General features: G+C 37.0%; 1 protein-coding gene across 3 annotated transcripts in view; it reads left to right on the top strand.

The window, feature by feature from the left end:
• Positions 1-16,343, top strand: part of LOC106873101 (uncharacterized) — a 173,174-nt gene that overhangs the window by 121,918 nt on the left and 34,913 nt on the right. For all 3 annotated transcript variants that reach the window (XM_089366619.1, XM_014920328.3, XM_014920327.3), the window contains exon 13: positions 4,661-4,760. In XM_089366619.1, the coding sequence (XP_089222745.1) occupies positions 4,661-4,760 (100 nt within the window). The remainder of the gene's footprint in view (positions 1-4,660; positions 4,761-16,343) is intronic.

Below are 16,343 nucleotides of genomic sequence, written 5' to 3' on the forward strand. Positions count from 1 at the left end.
TATTTTAAAAGTATGTACCAATGTCATTCAAATTTTGCTTTGTCAATTATTTTGTGTTGTTAAACAAGTCATTCTCCTTGTCTCAGTCTACCTGATGAAAATATACATCACCTGCATTTTACACCTGAGTAGCTACAAGGTTGTATCATAAAGTTCCCAGACTAGTTCTGCAGATGGCTGCACACGGTTGTGTGTGCAGTGAGAGCTAGCAGTGACCTTCATGACGCAGTGTGCCAATTGAGATCGCTGTGTTTATTTTGCAGGTGAAATTTGTGTTTTTGTGATCACATGCATGCTGCAGTTCGCGATTTTGTCATGGACAGGAAGTTGGAACAAAGTGCCAATGTGAAATTTTGCATTAAACTTGGAAAGTCTGCTACAGAGACATTGAGTATGCTTTGGTAGGCTTACAGCAGTTGTCACAATGTAAGAGCACTTCGTCTCCATGACCGAAGAAGGCATGACAGAGCTGCAGCTCGGTCAAGAACATGCTCATCATTTTTCTCAACATCTGCAGTATTGTGCATCAAAAATTCTTTATCAACACCAATTTAAATATGTATGTATGTATGCATGCATACATGCTTTCTCTTATTATTTATGTGCTGTGGAAAAGATGATTTTTAAATCGTATTCTGAATCAGTTAAGAATGTGTAGTAAGTCCCATAACCTATTGTGTACTATAATGACATCACTTGATGATTATATCTTATACTGTATCTATGGTGAGTGAGTCTGGTAATGCCTAAACAGCACAGAACATTACCAGTCCATAGACAACTTGTGTTGTTGTTGTTGGTGGTGGTGGTGGTGGCGGTGGTGGTGGTGGTGGTGGAAGTAGTGGCACCATGATAAAACAAACACCATGGCCCCCTTTTATGTGTATCTAGGATAGGTCTAACATGCCACCTGGTTCTTTGGTAAAATTGTAAACATTTAAAACACTCCTCCATCTTGAAGACAGTGTAGTATTTTGATGTTAAGCTTTTAACTGCATCTTTCTTTGCCTAATATCACATTTTGCTAGTGAAATAGGCTCCCAGTGGAATCCCACCACCATATAGGACAGGGCCTTTCTTAAAGGGTTACACTTCATGAAGCTACTTTGTCAGCTGGCACATAGTTATATCCTCACCTCCCTTAGTTCATAACTGGCTCCCAGTGAACATAGAATTTTGAGAGTTTTGCATGTGGCTACTGGCTTCCAGAGATCAAAGCAGTGTTTAGAACTAACTCATTGGTCATGGCTGCCTCTTCCCATTGAAACTACTTACACAAACATCTGCATACTTTAGCCTAATCAGGACCTCAACTAAGGACATGTCTTATTCCTTTCTGAGACCCAAATCTCTTATCAATTCTACTAAGTGTTGCTGCTACATATAGCAATGTTCTCTACCTACACATGATTTCATTTAACAGCTAGAAAGATTGAGTTTAGTGTGCCTTTGCCATGGGCATGATGGATATTTAACACATTAATGGCTACATGTACCACTGGTGGTTCATCACAAACTTCACACAATCCCCATATGTACCACTGGTTATGCATCTATACTATAATGGAGAAAGCTGCTTATTAATTAGGTATGTAACAATTACTAAAAGTACTAAAAGAAAGCGATAATTAAAAGGTTGACCATCTGGAAATATTTTTATAGATTCATGTTCTAAGAAATTCCCTATAATTTCGATTTCTCAAATTTATTGAATTTTTTTAACTTCAATTTCTTGCAAATTTAAATATTCATTGCATTCACTGCGTCCAATTCTTCACAAATTTAAATATTCATTGCATTCACTGCAGAGTATTCCATTTCCATTTGCAAAGTCTCTCACTTTCTCTTTTAAGTTTAAATTCGCTATTTGGAAAACTGATAGTTTATACTATTAATGTATATGTAATGTAAAAACATTATTTATTGAATGAAAATTTTTTTAAATACTGATATAATTTTTGAACATGGGATAGCTGTGAGAAGAGCTTAGAAAGTTGCCAACAAGTACTCAAAACTTGCACCTTATTGACAGTTTCCAAACATTCTGTACCACTAAGCCAATATATACACAAACAAGTTGCATGAGTGACTTCAACAATAACACACACACACACACACACACACACACACACACACACACCAACACACACATAGATACACATACACACAAATGAAAGGTAATGAATATGTGTGTGTACATGTGCATGTGTGTGTGTGCGCTGTTCACTGACAAAACTTCAGGCTGCATCACTTTTAATTTTGAAAAGAAACTAATGGTTTTCATGTATTCTTGAATGGCTTACAAATATCTTCCACATTGCAATTGTTTTTGTTTCAGCACACAACCTTAGATCAAGTCACTTGCTACGCAAGTACATCATAATTTTTTGAAATCACTGTGGATAAATGCCAAACAATGACCTTCTCAGGCTCTCCAATATTTTAATTTCTAAACAGAAACAATTGGGAGCAGGGAGTGGGGTTGCCAAAAATTCATAATTTCTCAAATTTTCATTTTTATAATATATAAATGTATTTATGGGGGAAAAAATATTGAAAAATATCAATACATGCGAGAGTGATAAAGAAACGAGGAAGGTTGTCTGTGGATGTGCCACAAATCACTCTTAAATCACTCACTTTCCCCTCTGAAAATATTAACAATTAAAAAAATTTTTTTACCGAAGATGCTCTTCTCATGGTCTCAAAGTACCGAAAAAAAATTAGCCAAAATAGGTCCGGAGTGAGATGATGAGGGAGAGGGGTGTAAAAAAAAAAGAGTTTTCAAAACATTTTTCATACAAAGATGCACTCTCCCCCCCCCCATCCTCCATCATTTCAGAGACTGTGGTTAAAAAAAAAAATGTGGAAAACTCCCAAAAACCTTTTCCCCACAAATTTCTTTATAATCGTAATCTATGCCTTTTGAAAGGGATTTGTATAAATTTTCATTAAAAGCTACCCATCTTCAAAGTTATGAGGGAAAAAAGTCAGATTGTGTGAATTTTCCGAAACTCCTCTGTCCACCCCCTTTGAAAAATTCTTTCTCATAAATCCCTATATATTCTGAAGCCACAACATATAAGTGGTATTTGTAGAAAATTTTGTTAAAAAGTATCCTTTTCTCTAGATGTTATGAGGCAACAAAGTTGGGGGCTTATACATATGTAGTGATGCCCATTTATTTATATGATTTTTTTCATTTCATGTTTATTTCATTCATTGTTTGCAATACTCTCTCTCTCTCTCTCTCTCTCTCTCTCTCTCTCTCTTTCTCTCTCTCTCTCTCTCTCTTTCTCTCTCTCTCTCTCTCTCTCTTTCTCTCTCTCTCTCTCTCTCTCTCTCTCTCTCTCTCTCTCTCTCTCACACACCCACCCACACACACTGCAAGGCTTACTGATGGGCTGCTGAATTGGAATCTCTACTCTATGTTGCTTTGGGGGGGAGGTAAAACTTGACAAACTGCTTCTCCCTCTGTTGTGGGGCTACCGTAATGTCTGTTTAAAAAAGAGAGATTATGACTGTGATAAAATAACGAAAGAAATACTTACTAAGCAAGTGAGCATTATTATACAAAGAAATAATTAGACGTACATTATAAAAATTATTAGAATTGGGAATCAAATGTGAAAATATTATCAAGGGACTAGTTTTTATAATTTGAGAAAATATTTTATTCTGTATTTTTGACATGGTTTCAAGGATATTTAAATAACATGAGTGCTAAATATTAAAGTTTACTTATGAAATATTGTAAAAATACAAAAAAAAACATTTCATTGTAATTAAATTATATGCTGTGTGACTAGAATTACATGGCATCATCTTTAAGTTCCAGTAATAAGCTGTGGCAGTTAATGTGTTAATACATCATAAATATGCACTTAGCGATCTCAGTATATAATCTCTGATTATATAAGAAAATTTTACTTTGTATGTTGATTCCTCTTTGAAAAGGCTGACAAATCAGTTTTACTCTTAGGCAACAGTGTAAGACCACTTTTTTAACTGATTAACCCTTTCACTGTGAAATTAAATTTAATAGTCATTCCAGTAAGGATATTAAATGTGTATCCAAAGTAGAACTGGTATTTTCCATAAGTCAGGTTGCTTCAATAAACTCGACATGTCTCAACAGAAAACAGCTTCAAGCAAGACATTCACAACAAAAGATAGATTGATATATAAGGCCACATTCCACAGATAAGCGCTTTCCACTGAAAAAGGTATCACCCTTTAACATTCAAATTAATCTGTCAAATGTAATCCTTATTTATTCACTTTGTTTTGAATTAATCATCCATTATCTCATATCTTTGAGACTTCAATGAAGTGATTGTTTATTCTTTGAATGACATTGCTGGCTAGATGTGAGAGGCCAGATCTGGCCAGTTTGCACATAAAACAAGTATATTTGGGCTGGATATGGCCAGTTTGCACATAAAACAAGTATATTTGGGCTGGATATGGCCAGTTTGCACATAAAACAAGTAGAATATTTGGGCTGGATATGGCCTGTTTAAATGCTAAAGAGTTAATTTTACTCTCTATTGCTTTCAGTTCTAACATTAACCTTATTAAGACCCAAATATATTTCTATAAGAATTTGAATTCTGCACTCCACTGTTCGATTCATTTCATTGGCTTTGTTTTGTTTCAGCCTGTTCCCTTGGTGATCTTGATGCTGACACTGAGTATTTTCAACGGAAAACTATAAAACAACGAACTTTGTTTAATCACTTGGGAAGGCACTTTATCAAGTAAGTAGCTAATTTTATTACCTCTGAGGTATTTATTAACTTAATTGTGTGTCTATGCTATAAAACAACATTTTAATTATTCTATTAAGGAAACATTTTATCAAACAAGTAACTAATTTTATTGGACAACCTATGAATTAACTAGTCAACTCAAGCCCAAAATTACTATTTTCACTCCTATTCATTAGATAAATTATCTCTATGGTAGTGTGTGTGTGTATGTGTGTGCATGCACATGTGTGTTTATATATATATATATATATATATATATATATATATATATATATATTCTTAAAAAGGAATGGTGTTGGCAGTGACTTCAAAGTTTCAGCCAGCTAAGCCATTGTCAGACTGCAGTCCAACAATGGCTTAGCTAGACAAAACTTCAAAGTCACTCCCAACAACGTTCTTGTTTAAGAATGATGAATATTTACTCTACAACAGGATAGAGTAATCAATCAGATTAATGTAAAATTGTTTTTTGATAACTGAATGTAAAAGCAAACATTAATATATACAGAGGGTGTCAAAATAAATCAATAGTACCTTTTCTTCTCTTTGGAAATAAATTAAATGGAAAATACATGAATAAAATTCTGGAAGACTGTTATTAAAAATATCACAATGGGAAGTTATTTCACCTATATATATTAGTAATCATATAAAATATAGTGTTGAGAGGTTCTTATCACACTGTTATATCTTCTTTCCAGTGTGTATAAGTTTACAATTAAGCTTCTTTTTTTTTTTTTTCTTCATAGAATAGCTCAACGTTCATATGGTTGCTTTTATGTATCAATAAATACATGCAAAGATGAGTGGATGATGTTTTTAGCAGAAATATCAGTTATACAAGAAAATGGAAGATAGTGACAAAGGCCTGTGGCCAGTTCTGAGGTCACCCCTGGAGGCTGTCATTGAGACCAAAGGTGGATTTGTCATGAAAATAAACTGCCCCAAATTTGATGGATAAATCTCAAAAACTAAAAACACTGTTTTAGTTTTTCCTGAGAAAGTCAATGTGGACGGTTTTTATGGTTAGATGCCTTTCCTAATGCCAACCATTCCACAGAGTTTACTGAGTGTTTTTAAAGTGGTACTATAACCAGTGCTTTTTATATGGCACCAGCTCCCACACAAATGCTTTTTATGTGACATCTTGGTTTTGGGATCTCAATTCTGTTGTGGTGGGTAAATTGACATGATATGAAAGTTTTTAAAGCATAACTGAAATCATCCCCCGAAAGGTAGAAAAGACAGATACCTTTCATGTAAAAAAAAAAGTTCTTTTTTTGCCAAATGCAGCTCAGTGTTGTCAATATGATTTGATTAGCTAAGTGACTGTTATTCTTATCTAAAAATATCTTTCATTCATTCATTTTTTCCATGTCACATTCTATTGTGGATCTCTCTATTGACACACCCTGGGGAGGAGAACATTTTTTTCATTCTATTCTTGTTTTTATTTAGAAACCTCTCCTGATGACATTAAAACATTTGATTTCTAGTGAGATTCTTACTGAGAAGCTCAATGAGAGTGTGGGAATTCTTTGATAAATTTTTCTAGACTTACTGGAGTGTATATCATTTCACACAAACCAAGTTTTATTATTGTTTACAGAGCGTAATCTGTGTTGTTTTGCTGTAAATAACAGCTATAACTAAATTATTTAGGTTTATAACGGTTATTTACAGTAAAATAACAAAGAATATATTCCATAAATAATGATGTTTTCTTATTTAGTCACAAGGCCAACAGTTTTGAGGGATGGGGTAGTAGTTGATATCATCAACCCCCATACTTGACAGGTACTTTATTTTATGCGTAGGTAGAAACTCCATAAGATGTACCCAGTGCAAGCTATGGACACATAAGAGATGCAGCAATATCAAAGGAAGGTTAATTAGGAAGTTAGTTTTTGTATGTGGCAGATGTTCAGGAACAATAAACACTGAAAATATGTAGAAAACAACTTCTGCCACATTCCAGGGAGAAAAACTAGACGTATTTGATAGCTTCCGCTATCTAAGTGACCAAGTTAGTAGTGAGGGAGGGTGCACTGAAAGTGTAGCTGCTAGAATAAGAATAGCCTGGGCAAAGTTCAGAGAGCTCTTACCTCTGCTGGTGACAAAGGGCCTTTCACTCAGAGTAAAAGGCAGACTGTATGACGCATGTGTACGAACAGCCATGCTACATGGCAGTGAAACATGGGCCGTGAATGCTGAGGACATGCGTAAGCTCGCAAGGAATGAAGCCAGTATGCTCCGATAGATGTGTAATGTCAGTGTGCACACTCCACAGAGTGTAAGTACCTTGAGAGAAAAGTTGAACCTGAGAAGCATCAGTTGTGGTGTGCAAGAGAGACGATTGTGCTGGTATGGTCATGTGGCGAGAATGAATGAGGATTGCTGTGTGAAAGTGTGCCACACCCTAGCGGTTGAGGGAACCTGTGGAAGAGGCAGGCCCAGGAAGTGAAGCATGACCTCCGAACATTAGGCCTCACCGAGTCAATGACTTCTGACCGAGACCTTTGGAAATATGCTGTGCGTGAGAAGACCTGGAAAGCCAAGTGAGACCAAAATCCAAGGCCTCTGCCAGGGATGTAGCCAGCCCACTTATGCATACCTTTCCTTCATTGGACACTAAACTCCGCTTGTGAAGACCTGTTGAGGCAAGTGAAATCGAAATCGAACTAAATTCGACGACTGGCACCCATGCCAATGTCTCCTTCATTGGACACTAAACTCGGCTTGCGAAGACCTGTTGGGGCAAGCGAAAGTGAAATCGTGATGGAAAGCAGACGTTAAACAATGATGATGATGATATGCACTCATACATATTCATATTTATACACACCCATGCTTGTGCATACATATACACGTGTGTATGCATGCGTGAATGTGTGTGCAAACTCACATGGGGGTTGACAAATCTACTTTTTATTATTATCTATTTATTTTCTCATACATACCTGGGGGTCGATGAGGGATCAAGAATTCCATGAAGGTGTCAATTGTCTAATAAGTTTGGGGACCGCTGCTTTAAATCCATGAAATCAGTAAAATATGTTATCCTTTACTTGGAAAAAAAATAAGGGCTTGTATCAGAAAAGACAAACATGGAAAAATGGATTAGAAATGAAAATAAAAAATGTAAGTATATACATATATCTATTATCATTGAACATAATAATTATTTATATGTTATGTGAATGATATTTTCAAAAAGAGGGTTCGATATTTAATTTCATATATATACTTATATATGTGTATTGAAACTGATAAACCAAAAATTTGCAATCTGTTTTGAATAGAATACCAGACTTTTCAAAACAAAAGCTTTTTATTACAGTTCATCTGCATTTAGTGTCTCTGACTATCACTCTCTCAAAGCCCATTTGTTGTATTACTCTTCTTTACCCATCTGACTGACAAAACATATATTGCGTTTTACTATATCTAAGATTTTTATCTCTTAATCTATACGTTCTTAATTAAGTTGTGAATCTAATACTTTGAAAACATGCACTTCCTCTCAGTGGAAGGCTTTAAAGATCCAATTTCACATTTCTGTTAGTAATACTTGCATTTCTCTCATAAGTGAAATAATTGACGAAGTGGTATTTTGATCTCAAGAAGTGTCCCAAATACAGCAACATAGATTCTGAAAAGTATTTCAAATACCTGAGTCATTAGCCACCATATTGGTTTGTCTCAAAGTTTACATCTGTACTAAATCCCATGACAACCTCTTTCTTTTTAAAACAGATAAAGTGGTTCAGCTAATTCTCTTGATTCTGAGTATCAAAAGTATTCGTCTGGCTTGGTTCAATTCTTGTCTAAGACTTTTGCTTCCCAACCACATGGTTCCAGGTTCAACCCCACTGTGTAACATTTTGAGCCTGTGTCTTCAACTACAGCCTCGAGCTGACCAAAGCTTTGTGAGTGGATTTGGTGGATGGGAACTGAAAGAAGCCTGTCATATATATATATATATATATATATATATATATAAGATTATAATTAAGGGGATCTCAGAGATACCTCTATGCTAGATATAGCAGCCAAAACTTGACTCTAAAACCACATTAAATGTTCATTTAATGTAGTTTTAGAGTCAAGTTTTGGCTGCTATATCTAGCATGGAGGTATGTCTTTGATACCCTTAATTATAATTTTAATAATAATTATTACCTTTGAGGTTTTTATTCCCATGCTGGTCACCTGATAAGATCCGTATTTTAACTAACGATCTTATCCTTATTTATATAAATATATATGTGTGTGTGTGTGTGTGTGTCTTTGTGTCCGTGTTTGTCCCCTACCACTGCTTGACAACCAGTGTTAGTGTGGTTATGTCCCCATTACTTAGTAGTTTGGCAAAAGAGATTTATAGAATAAGTACTAGGCTTTAAAAAATAAGTCCTGGGGCTGATTTGTTCAACTAAAACTCTTAAAGGTGGTGATCCAGTGTGGCCACAGTCAAATGACTGAAACAAGTAAAAGATAAAACATAATAGTTAAAAAGTCTACAAATTTTCAGAGAGGGAACAGTCAATTATATCAACATGGGTAAATCACTGGTACTTATGTTAATGTTTCCTGGAGGGGTGAAAGACAAAATCAACTTGAACAGGATTTCCAGTTCAAAATATAAAAGATCATGACTAATTACCACAAGATATTTTGTCTGCAGCACTATAGGTGGTAACCCTAAGACACTGTTTCTCAACCATTGTTTTTTTCTGTATGGACCCCTTTTTCCTTTTACTTGTATAAGTCATTAAACTCCAGCCATGATGGGGCACTGCCTTGAAGAATATTTAGTCAAATGTACCAACCCAGCACTTATTACTTTTAAAGCCTGGTATTTATTCTATCAGTCTCTTTTACCAAACTGCTAAGTTATGGGGCTGTAAGCGCACCAGCACCAATTGTCCAGTGGTGGGGAAGAGATAAACACAGACACAAAAACACAAAGATACACATACATATGTATAGTCGTCGCCAGTACCGCCTGATTGGTCCTCGTGCCAGTGGCACATAAAACACCCACTACACTCTCGGAGTGGTGGTGTTAGGAAGGGCATCCAGCTGTAGAAACTCTGCCAAATCAGATTGGAGCCTGGTGGCGCCTCCTGGTCCACCAGTCCTCAGTCAAATCGTCCAACCCATGCTAGCATGGAAAGCGGACGTTAAACGACGACGAAGATGATGATGATATATATATATATATGAGAGGCTTCTTTCAGTTTCTGTCTACCAAATTCACTCACAAGGTTTTAGTTGGCCTGAGGCTATAGCAGAAGACAATTGCCCAAGGTACCATACAGCAGGACTGAACCTTGAACTATGGGGTTGGGAAGCAAACTTCTTGATTACTATTTTATTCTTGTGAAGCCTGGTAGCTTTTCGATGTCTGAAAACAAGTTTTATTGATATTTCTTTTAAAATTCCTATTTTTACGCATTCATTTGCAATAGTCGTCTGAGAGAATATGTTTCAGTGGCTGGAAATATGTTAAATATGTAAAACTTAGAGAAAGGAACTTAGCTGTTTCTTACAATAAATATATCTAAAGCAAACCCTTAAAATACTACTGTGGATCCTCAGTTTACTATTTTACTTGCTACCAAAAATCTTATGTGGACCCCAGGGGTCATATAGATCCTGATTGAGAACCACTACTCTAAGATGTTGCCTGGTTTATCACCACCACCTTGTCCTTGTATGTGCTGTGTTAGACTTTTGTACAAAGCCTGTGATCTCATCTCCACCCACATTCAGGCTGGACATCAACTGCATCAATCTCACCAACTTAAAATAAATCTCACTAGCCTGACTAACTTAGAAAAAGCAAAACAACCCTACATCCTCTGTCTTTGAGGTAGTTATAATAATAATGAGGCCAGGATCAAGCACTACCTTAGTATACTTATATTCCAAGGAACCTTATTGAGACTGGACTCATTGAATCTTTTACATGTTTCAGTCATTAGACTGTGGCCATGCTGGGGTACCGCCTTCAAGCATTCGACTCCAGTATAATTTTTTTTTTAAAGCTTGTTACTTATTTTATCACTCTCTTTTACTGAACTGCTAAGTTATAGAGACATAAACACACCAGCACTGGTTGTCAAGCAGTGGTGAGAGACAGACACATGCACACACACACACACACACACACACACACACACATGCACACACACACATGCACACACAAACACGCACACACACACACACACATACAATGGGCTTCTTTCAGTTTCCATGTACCAAATCCACTCACAAAACTTTGGTTGGCAGTTGGCCTTGGAGCTCTAGTAGAAGACACTTGCCCAAAGTGCCATGCAGTGGAACTGAACCCGGAACCATGTGGTTGGGAAGCAAGCTTCTTACCACAGAGCTGCACCAGTTAACATTGTCCAGTTCACACCTTACCTGTAAAGCATAGATTCAGGTCAGATTGTTTAACTTGACTAAAGCTCTGAATAGATTCCATATTGAACTCCTAACCCCAACAAAATACAAAATCCAAATTGAAATTGCTACTCATCATCATCAATCGTTTTTCACTCCACTTTTCTTTGCTAGTATGGGTTGGATGCATTGTCAGTTATCTCAGAAACTACATTATTCAGTACATTCCTTCATTATCTGTACGGTGTAATATGAGAGAGAGCTGGCTGCTATTTCTAGCTGATGAAGCAACTATATTCCTGCCAAATGATGTCAGGCCACCCCACTTCTTTCCTGAAAGCCTCAGGCTGAACATCAACAGCCACATCCAGGTTCTGGATGAGGTGGTGAAGCCTTGGATCAACCAGGTAGCTGCAGGGAGGTCGTATGTGTGGCAGTGAGACTCTGTGCCCTGCCACACCAGCCAGAAGACCCAGGCCTGGCTGACAGAGAATTTTGTTGATCACACAGTACCTGACATTTAGCCTCCCAACCCACTTGACTGCAACTACCTTGACTTCTTTGTGTGGGGCATGGTGGAACAAGATACCAACAAATCCAGCTGCAACACAAAGGACAAGCTGAGAGCTAGGATCATCAGGGCCTTCAGGGGCCTAAAATGGGAGATAGTGGACAAAGGCCCGTGGACAAAGGCCCGTGGACAAAGGCCCGTGGCCAGTTCTGAGGTTTCTTAGAGGTGGGCATTGAGGTCAAAGATGGATTTGATGAGTGAGATTGAGAGAACATGTCATGAAGACAAACTGACCCAAATTTGAGGGTGTGGACAGTATTCATTCGCATAAAAACTAAGTCAAAACAGACTATGGGACCTAGTGTGGTCCCTGGGCTTACCAGTTCCTGTCAAGCCATCCAACCCATGCCAGCATGGAAAACAGACATTAAGTGATGTTGATGATGTTTTCAAATTTTAGCTCCATAGTATATAAAAAAATCTAGTGTTGTCATTTTAACTGTTTTATCTAGCCCATTTCACCTACATTTAGGTACTACGTTAGATTTATATTCATAAAGATTAGATATTTTTTGCGAAAATTTATTAAAAATTGACATATTTATTACAAAGATATAGTTACTCATGCACTATTTAGCCACCAAAAGACAGTATTATTATCACTGAAATTACACACATAACAAAAAATGCTGTATTATGGGAGGAAGTGCATCACCCAATTAACGAATTCTTACTTGTTGTAGAATAAACAAAAACAAAATTAGTCCAGCAAATTAACTGTTTGAGAAAACAGGTTTCTGTTCTTGGATTGCTGAACCTGATTACCTCTGTTTTGTCCCCTTATAAGGCCCCAACAATAGTCTACCATCATATTTATATTCCATCAACCCTGGTATCTTTTTACCATAGATTAACTGTCCTGTTACCTCTTGACTAATAACCCTCAATTAGCAAAGAAATAGTCTAAATGCTCTTTCATATTCATATTACATTCTGGTTTGTGGAAGAGAAAGAGTAACTTATTCACCAGGTCTCAATACTCTCAAATTTGCCATTGTTCAAAAAGATTTCCACAACTTCAATGAATGCTACCCAGGCACTTTTCACTAGTAAACCATTAGCATAGCTGAAGGGTAGGGAAGGGGTGGTCTACCCTAGGCAATTCTTTTTGTGGAGTTGGCACTTTGGGGTATGTTGTATAGGCTTGGGGGCTCAAGGGTGAGGGATGTGGTGAACTCAAAGGCTGTCCTGACAGCACACACTGCAGTTAAGCCACTGAAGTAAATTCATAACTATGTTATCCTTTATTTAGTTTCTTATCTTAGATCCATCAAAGATAGCTACCTACGAGCAAGAAATTCCCCCCCCCCCCTAATATTCAAGTCACCTTCTTTAACCAAAGCTTTAATAAATTGCTTTCATCAAGTCTAATTTCATATGAAATGCTAGGAACGAAGTGTTTTCTGGTTTTATTAGGGGTATCTTTTATCTTTTTCTTGCTTGAAACATTATCAGATTTTCCTGTGATGTAATCAGCCTGGTGCGCTTTTGATCAGGTGTCAGAAGATGTGGCACCCACCAAGTTGAAACCTTCATCATTTAAAGTTCTTTGTGCAGACTATTCTCAACTCTCTCACAGAATACACTAATAGCATTGGCTATTTGATTTATAATCAATCACTTGGCATCCATCACCATATGGTGAACACGATCAATGTTTTCCTTGGTGGTGGCAGTTGCAGAATGTCCAGACTTTAGGTCATCTTCAAGATTCTCCCTTCCCCTCCTAAATTCAGCAACCCGCTTTTGCATTGTTGATAAAGCTGGAGCATCACCCTCTGATGTAGCAACTATGTCATTGGGAACTAAACCCATTTCTCTGCAGTTACTTAAGTAACCACTGATGCCAAATTTTGTCCATTTTCAAGAGAAGTCACGACTAGTTACTTTTTAAGTGTTCTTTGAACAATCAGATGTGAGTTTACATGGAAAGAAACAATGCAATTATTAATAAGAAGAGTTGAAATTAATTGAAATTAATGCAAGCAAGATTTCACTAATGTAGCATCACTCCTTTTTAGTCAACTTATGAACTTTTCAGTGCACCTTTGTATGTGTGTATGATTGTGTCTCTTTCTCCAGATATTGTGTCTTTGTTATAAATTAATATTATTCATTTCAATTATTGTGTGAAAGCATGTCTGGCTATAGGGAAATATTACCTTGCTTGGAAACAAGTAAAGGTTGGTGACTGGAAGGGCATCCAGCCATAGAAAACTTGTCTCTGTAAATTCTGTTTGACCCATGCAAGCAGGAAAATGTGGACATTGAAATGTTATTGTTGTTGATGATGATGATGATGTATGACATATCAGATAGCAATGTGAATTTCATTCAGACAGACTGTACAGATATGACTAGAATGTGATTATATATTTATATATTTTACACCACAAATTCTGGACAATAGTATGATTGGTTACAGAATTCCAGCAGGTTAATTATTGGTTCAGTGCATTTCTAAAAGTAAGAGGGTCAAGAGAGTGTCACCACTTTCATTTTTTTTTTGGGGGGGGGGGGGTCTCACATCCGTATTTATAACCCCTTGTCAATAAACATTGATGAATCACACACACACACATACAGGTGTCGGCATGGCAGTGTAGTTAAGAAGTTTGCTTCACTACCACATGGCTCTGGTTTCAGTTCAGATGTGTGGTACCTTGGGCAAGTGCCTTGTGAATGAATTTGGGAGATAAAAACTGTACATAGCCCATCATACACACACGTGTGTGTGTGTGTGTGTGTGTGTACGTAATACATATGAGAATGTTTATGTTCTGAGGCATCATTTGTTCTGCCTGATGTGTTTTTACATCCAGCTGCAAATGCCTTTTACGTTCAAATGTACAAGAACATATTAAAAATAACATTAGGAAGGCCATCTGGCATTAGGAAGAACATCCAGCTGTAGAAACCATGCCAAATCAGACTGGAACTTAGTGGAGCTCTCCAACTCATCAGCTCCAATCAAACCATCTAACCCATGCCAGCATGGAGAGTGGACGTTAAATGATGGTGATGATGACCATGATGTATACATCTTTAAATACGTATATGTGTTTGTTTATGGCTTGGATTATAACCCCTTATATACACTAAATATTCATCATCATAAATCTGCTTTTCCATGCTTACCAGGTTTTCTGATGCAACATTTTATGGCTACATGCCCTTCCAGTCTCCAACCCTTATGCCTTTTAGTCACTTCTTTTAGACACATACAGAGATGGTGTGCCTATTCTAAAACCAAGATGTACATGATATATTTCCTGAGTCATTCATATATCTCCCTCTTTACCCCTCTAGATACTGGTATTTCCTATCGTATGCATACCCACTCACTACATTAACCTCTACTTAAACCTCACTCTCTTATGAAAGCATCCACTCTCTCACCCCCCCCCCCCCCCATGATCTACCAGCCCTGTCCTCTCTTATGCTCACCTTGTTCCTTGAGAGTTTGCTCTTGCACCCTATTTCTATCTTCCTCAGCCATATATCTTCTCTATAGCAAGACAATTGTTCTTGTCCCTCTATCATACATTAGCCTTTCAACACCTGGTTTACGACCACCCACCTCTGCCTTCCTCAAGTAGTGAGGACTTTTTCCATTTTCTTTTTACTCTGTCTTTTCTGTCGTACAAGTTTCATGGCAACCACACTAGTGCCCATGGCACTAAAAACACGCCCATTGCATTCTGCAGAGTGGTTGGTGTTAGGAAGGCCATCCAGCTGTAGAAACCATGCTAAAGATGACACTGGGGCTCACCCAACACAGTCCCTGCAGCTTGCTGGTTCCCTGTCAAACACTCCTACCCATGACAACATGGAAAACAGATATTCAATAATGATGATGATATATATAAATATGTATGTATATATATATATATATGTGTGTGCATGTATATGTGTGTGTATATATATATATATATGTATGTATGTATGTATGTATGTATGTATGTATGTATGTATATATACACATACACACACATATATATTTTTAATTTTAAGAATGTTAGAAAAAATAGGCAGTTGTATAATTGTCACTAGAAAAGATATATCAATCAAAGTAAACAGTATTCTAGAGTCATTAGGAGTGGTAATGAACTTAAAGTGGCATTCTTTGTCTTTTACTTATTTCAGTCATTCGACTGTGGCCATGCTGGGGCACTGCCTTGAAGGATTTTAGTCAAATAAATCAACCCAAGAAATTACTTTTTTTAAGCCTAGTATTTTATCGGTTCCTTTTGCTAAACTACCAAGTTACACAGACGTAAACACACCAATACAAGCTGTCAAGCAGTGGTGAGGGACAAACAGACACAAAGAGGCACACACGCATACGCACACACACATATATATATATATATAAATATATATATATATATACGACAGGCTTCTTCCAGTTTCTATCTTCCAAATCCACTCACAAGGCTTTGGTTGGCCCAAAGCTACTGTAAAAACCATTTGCCCAAGGTGCCACACTGTGGGGCTGAACCCAGAACCATGTGGTTGGGAAGCAAACTTCTTACCACTTAGCCATGCCTAAACACAAATTACCACTCTATATTTGATAACAAAAAATGTAT

Source organism: Octopus bimaculoides, chromosome 19, assembly GCF_046866305.1.
Source record: "Octopus bimaculoides isolate indiv1 chromosome 19, ASM4686630v1, whole genome shotgun sequence".
NCBI classification, from domain to species: domain Eukaryota; kingdom Metazoa; phylum Mollusca; class Cephalopoda; order Octopoda; family Octopodidae; genus Octopus; species Octopus bimaculoides.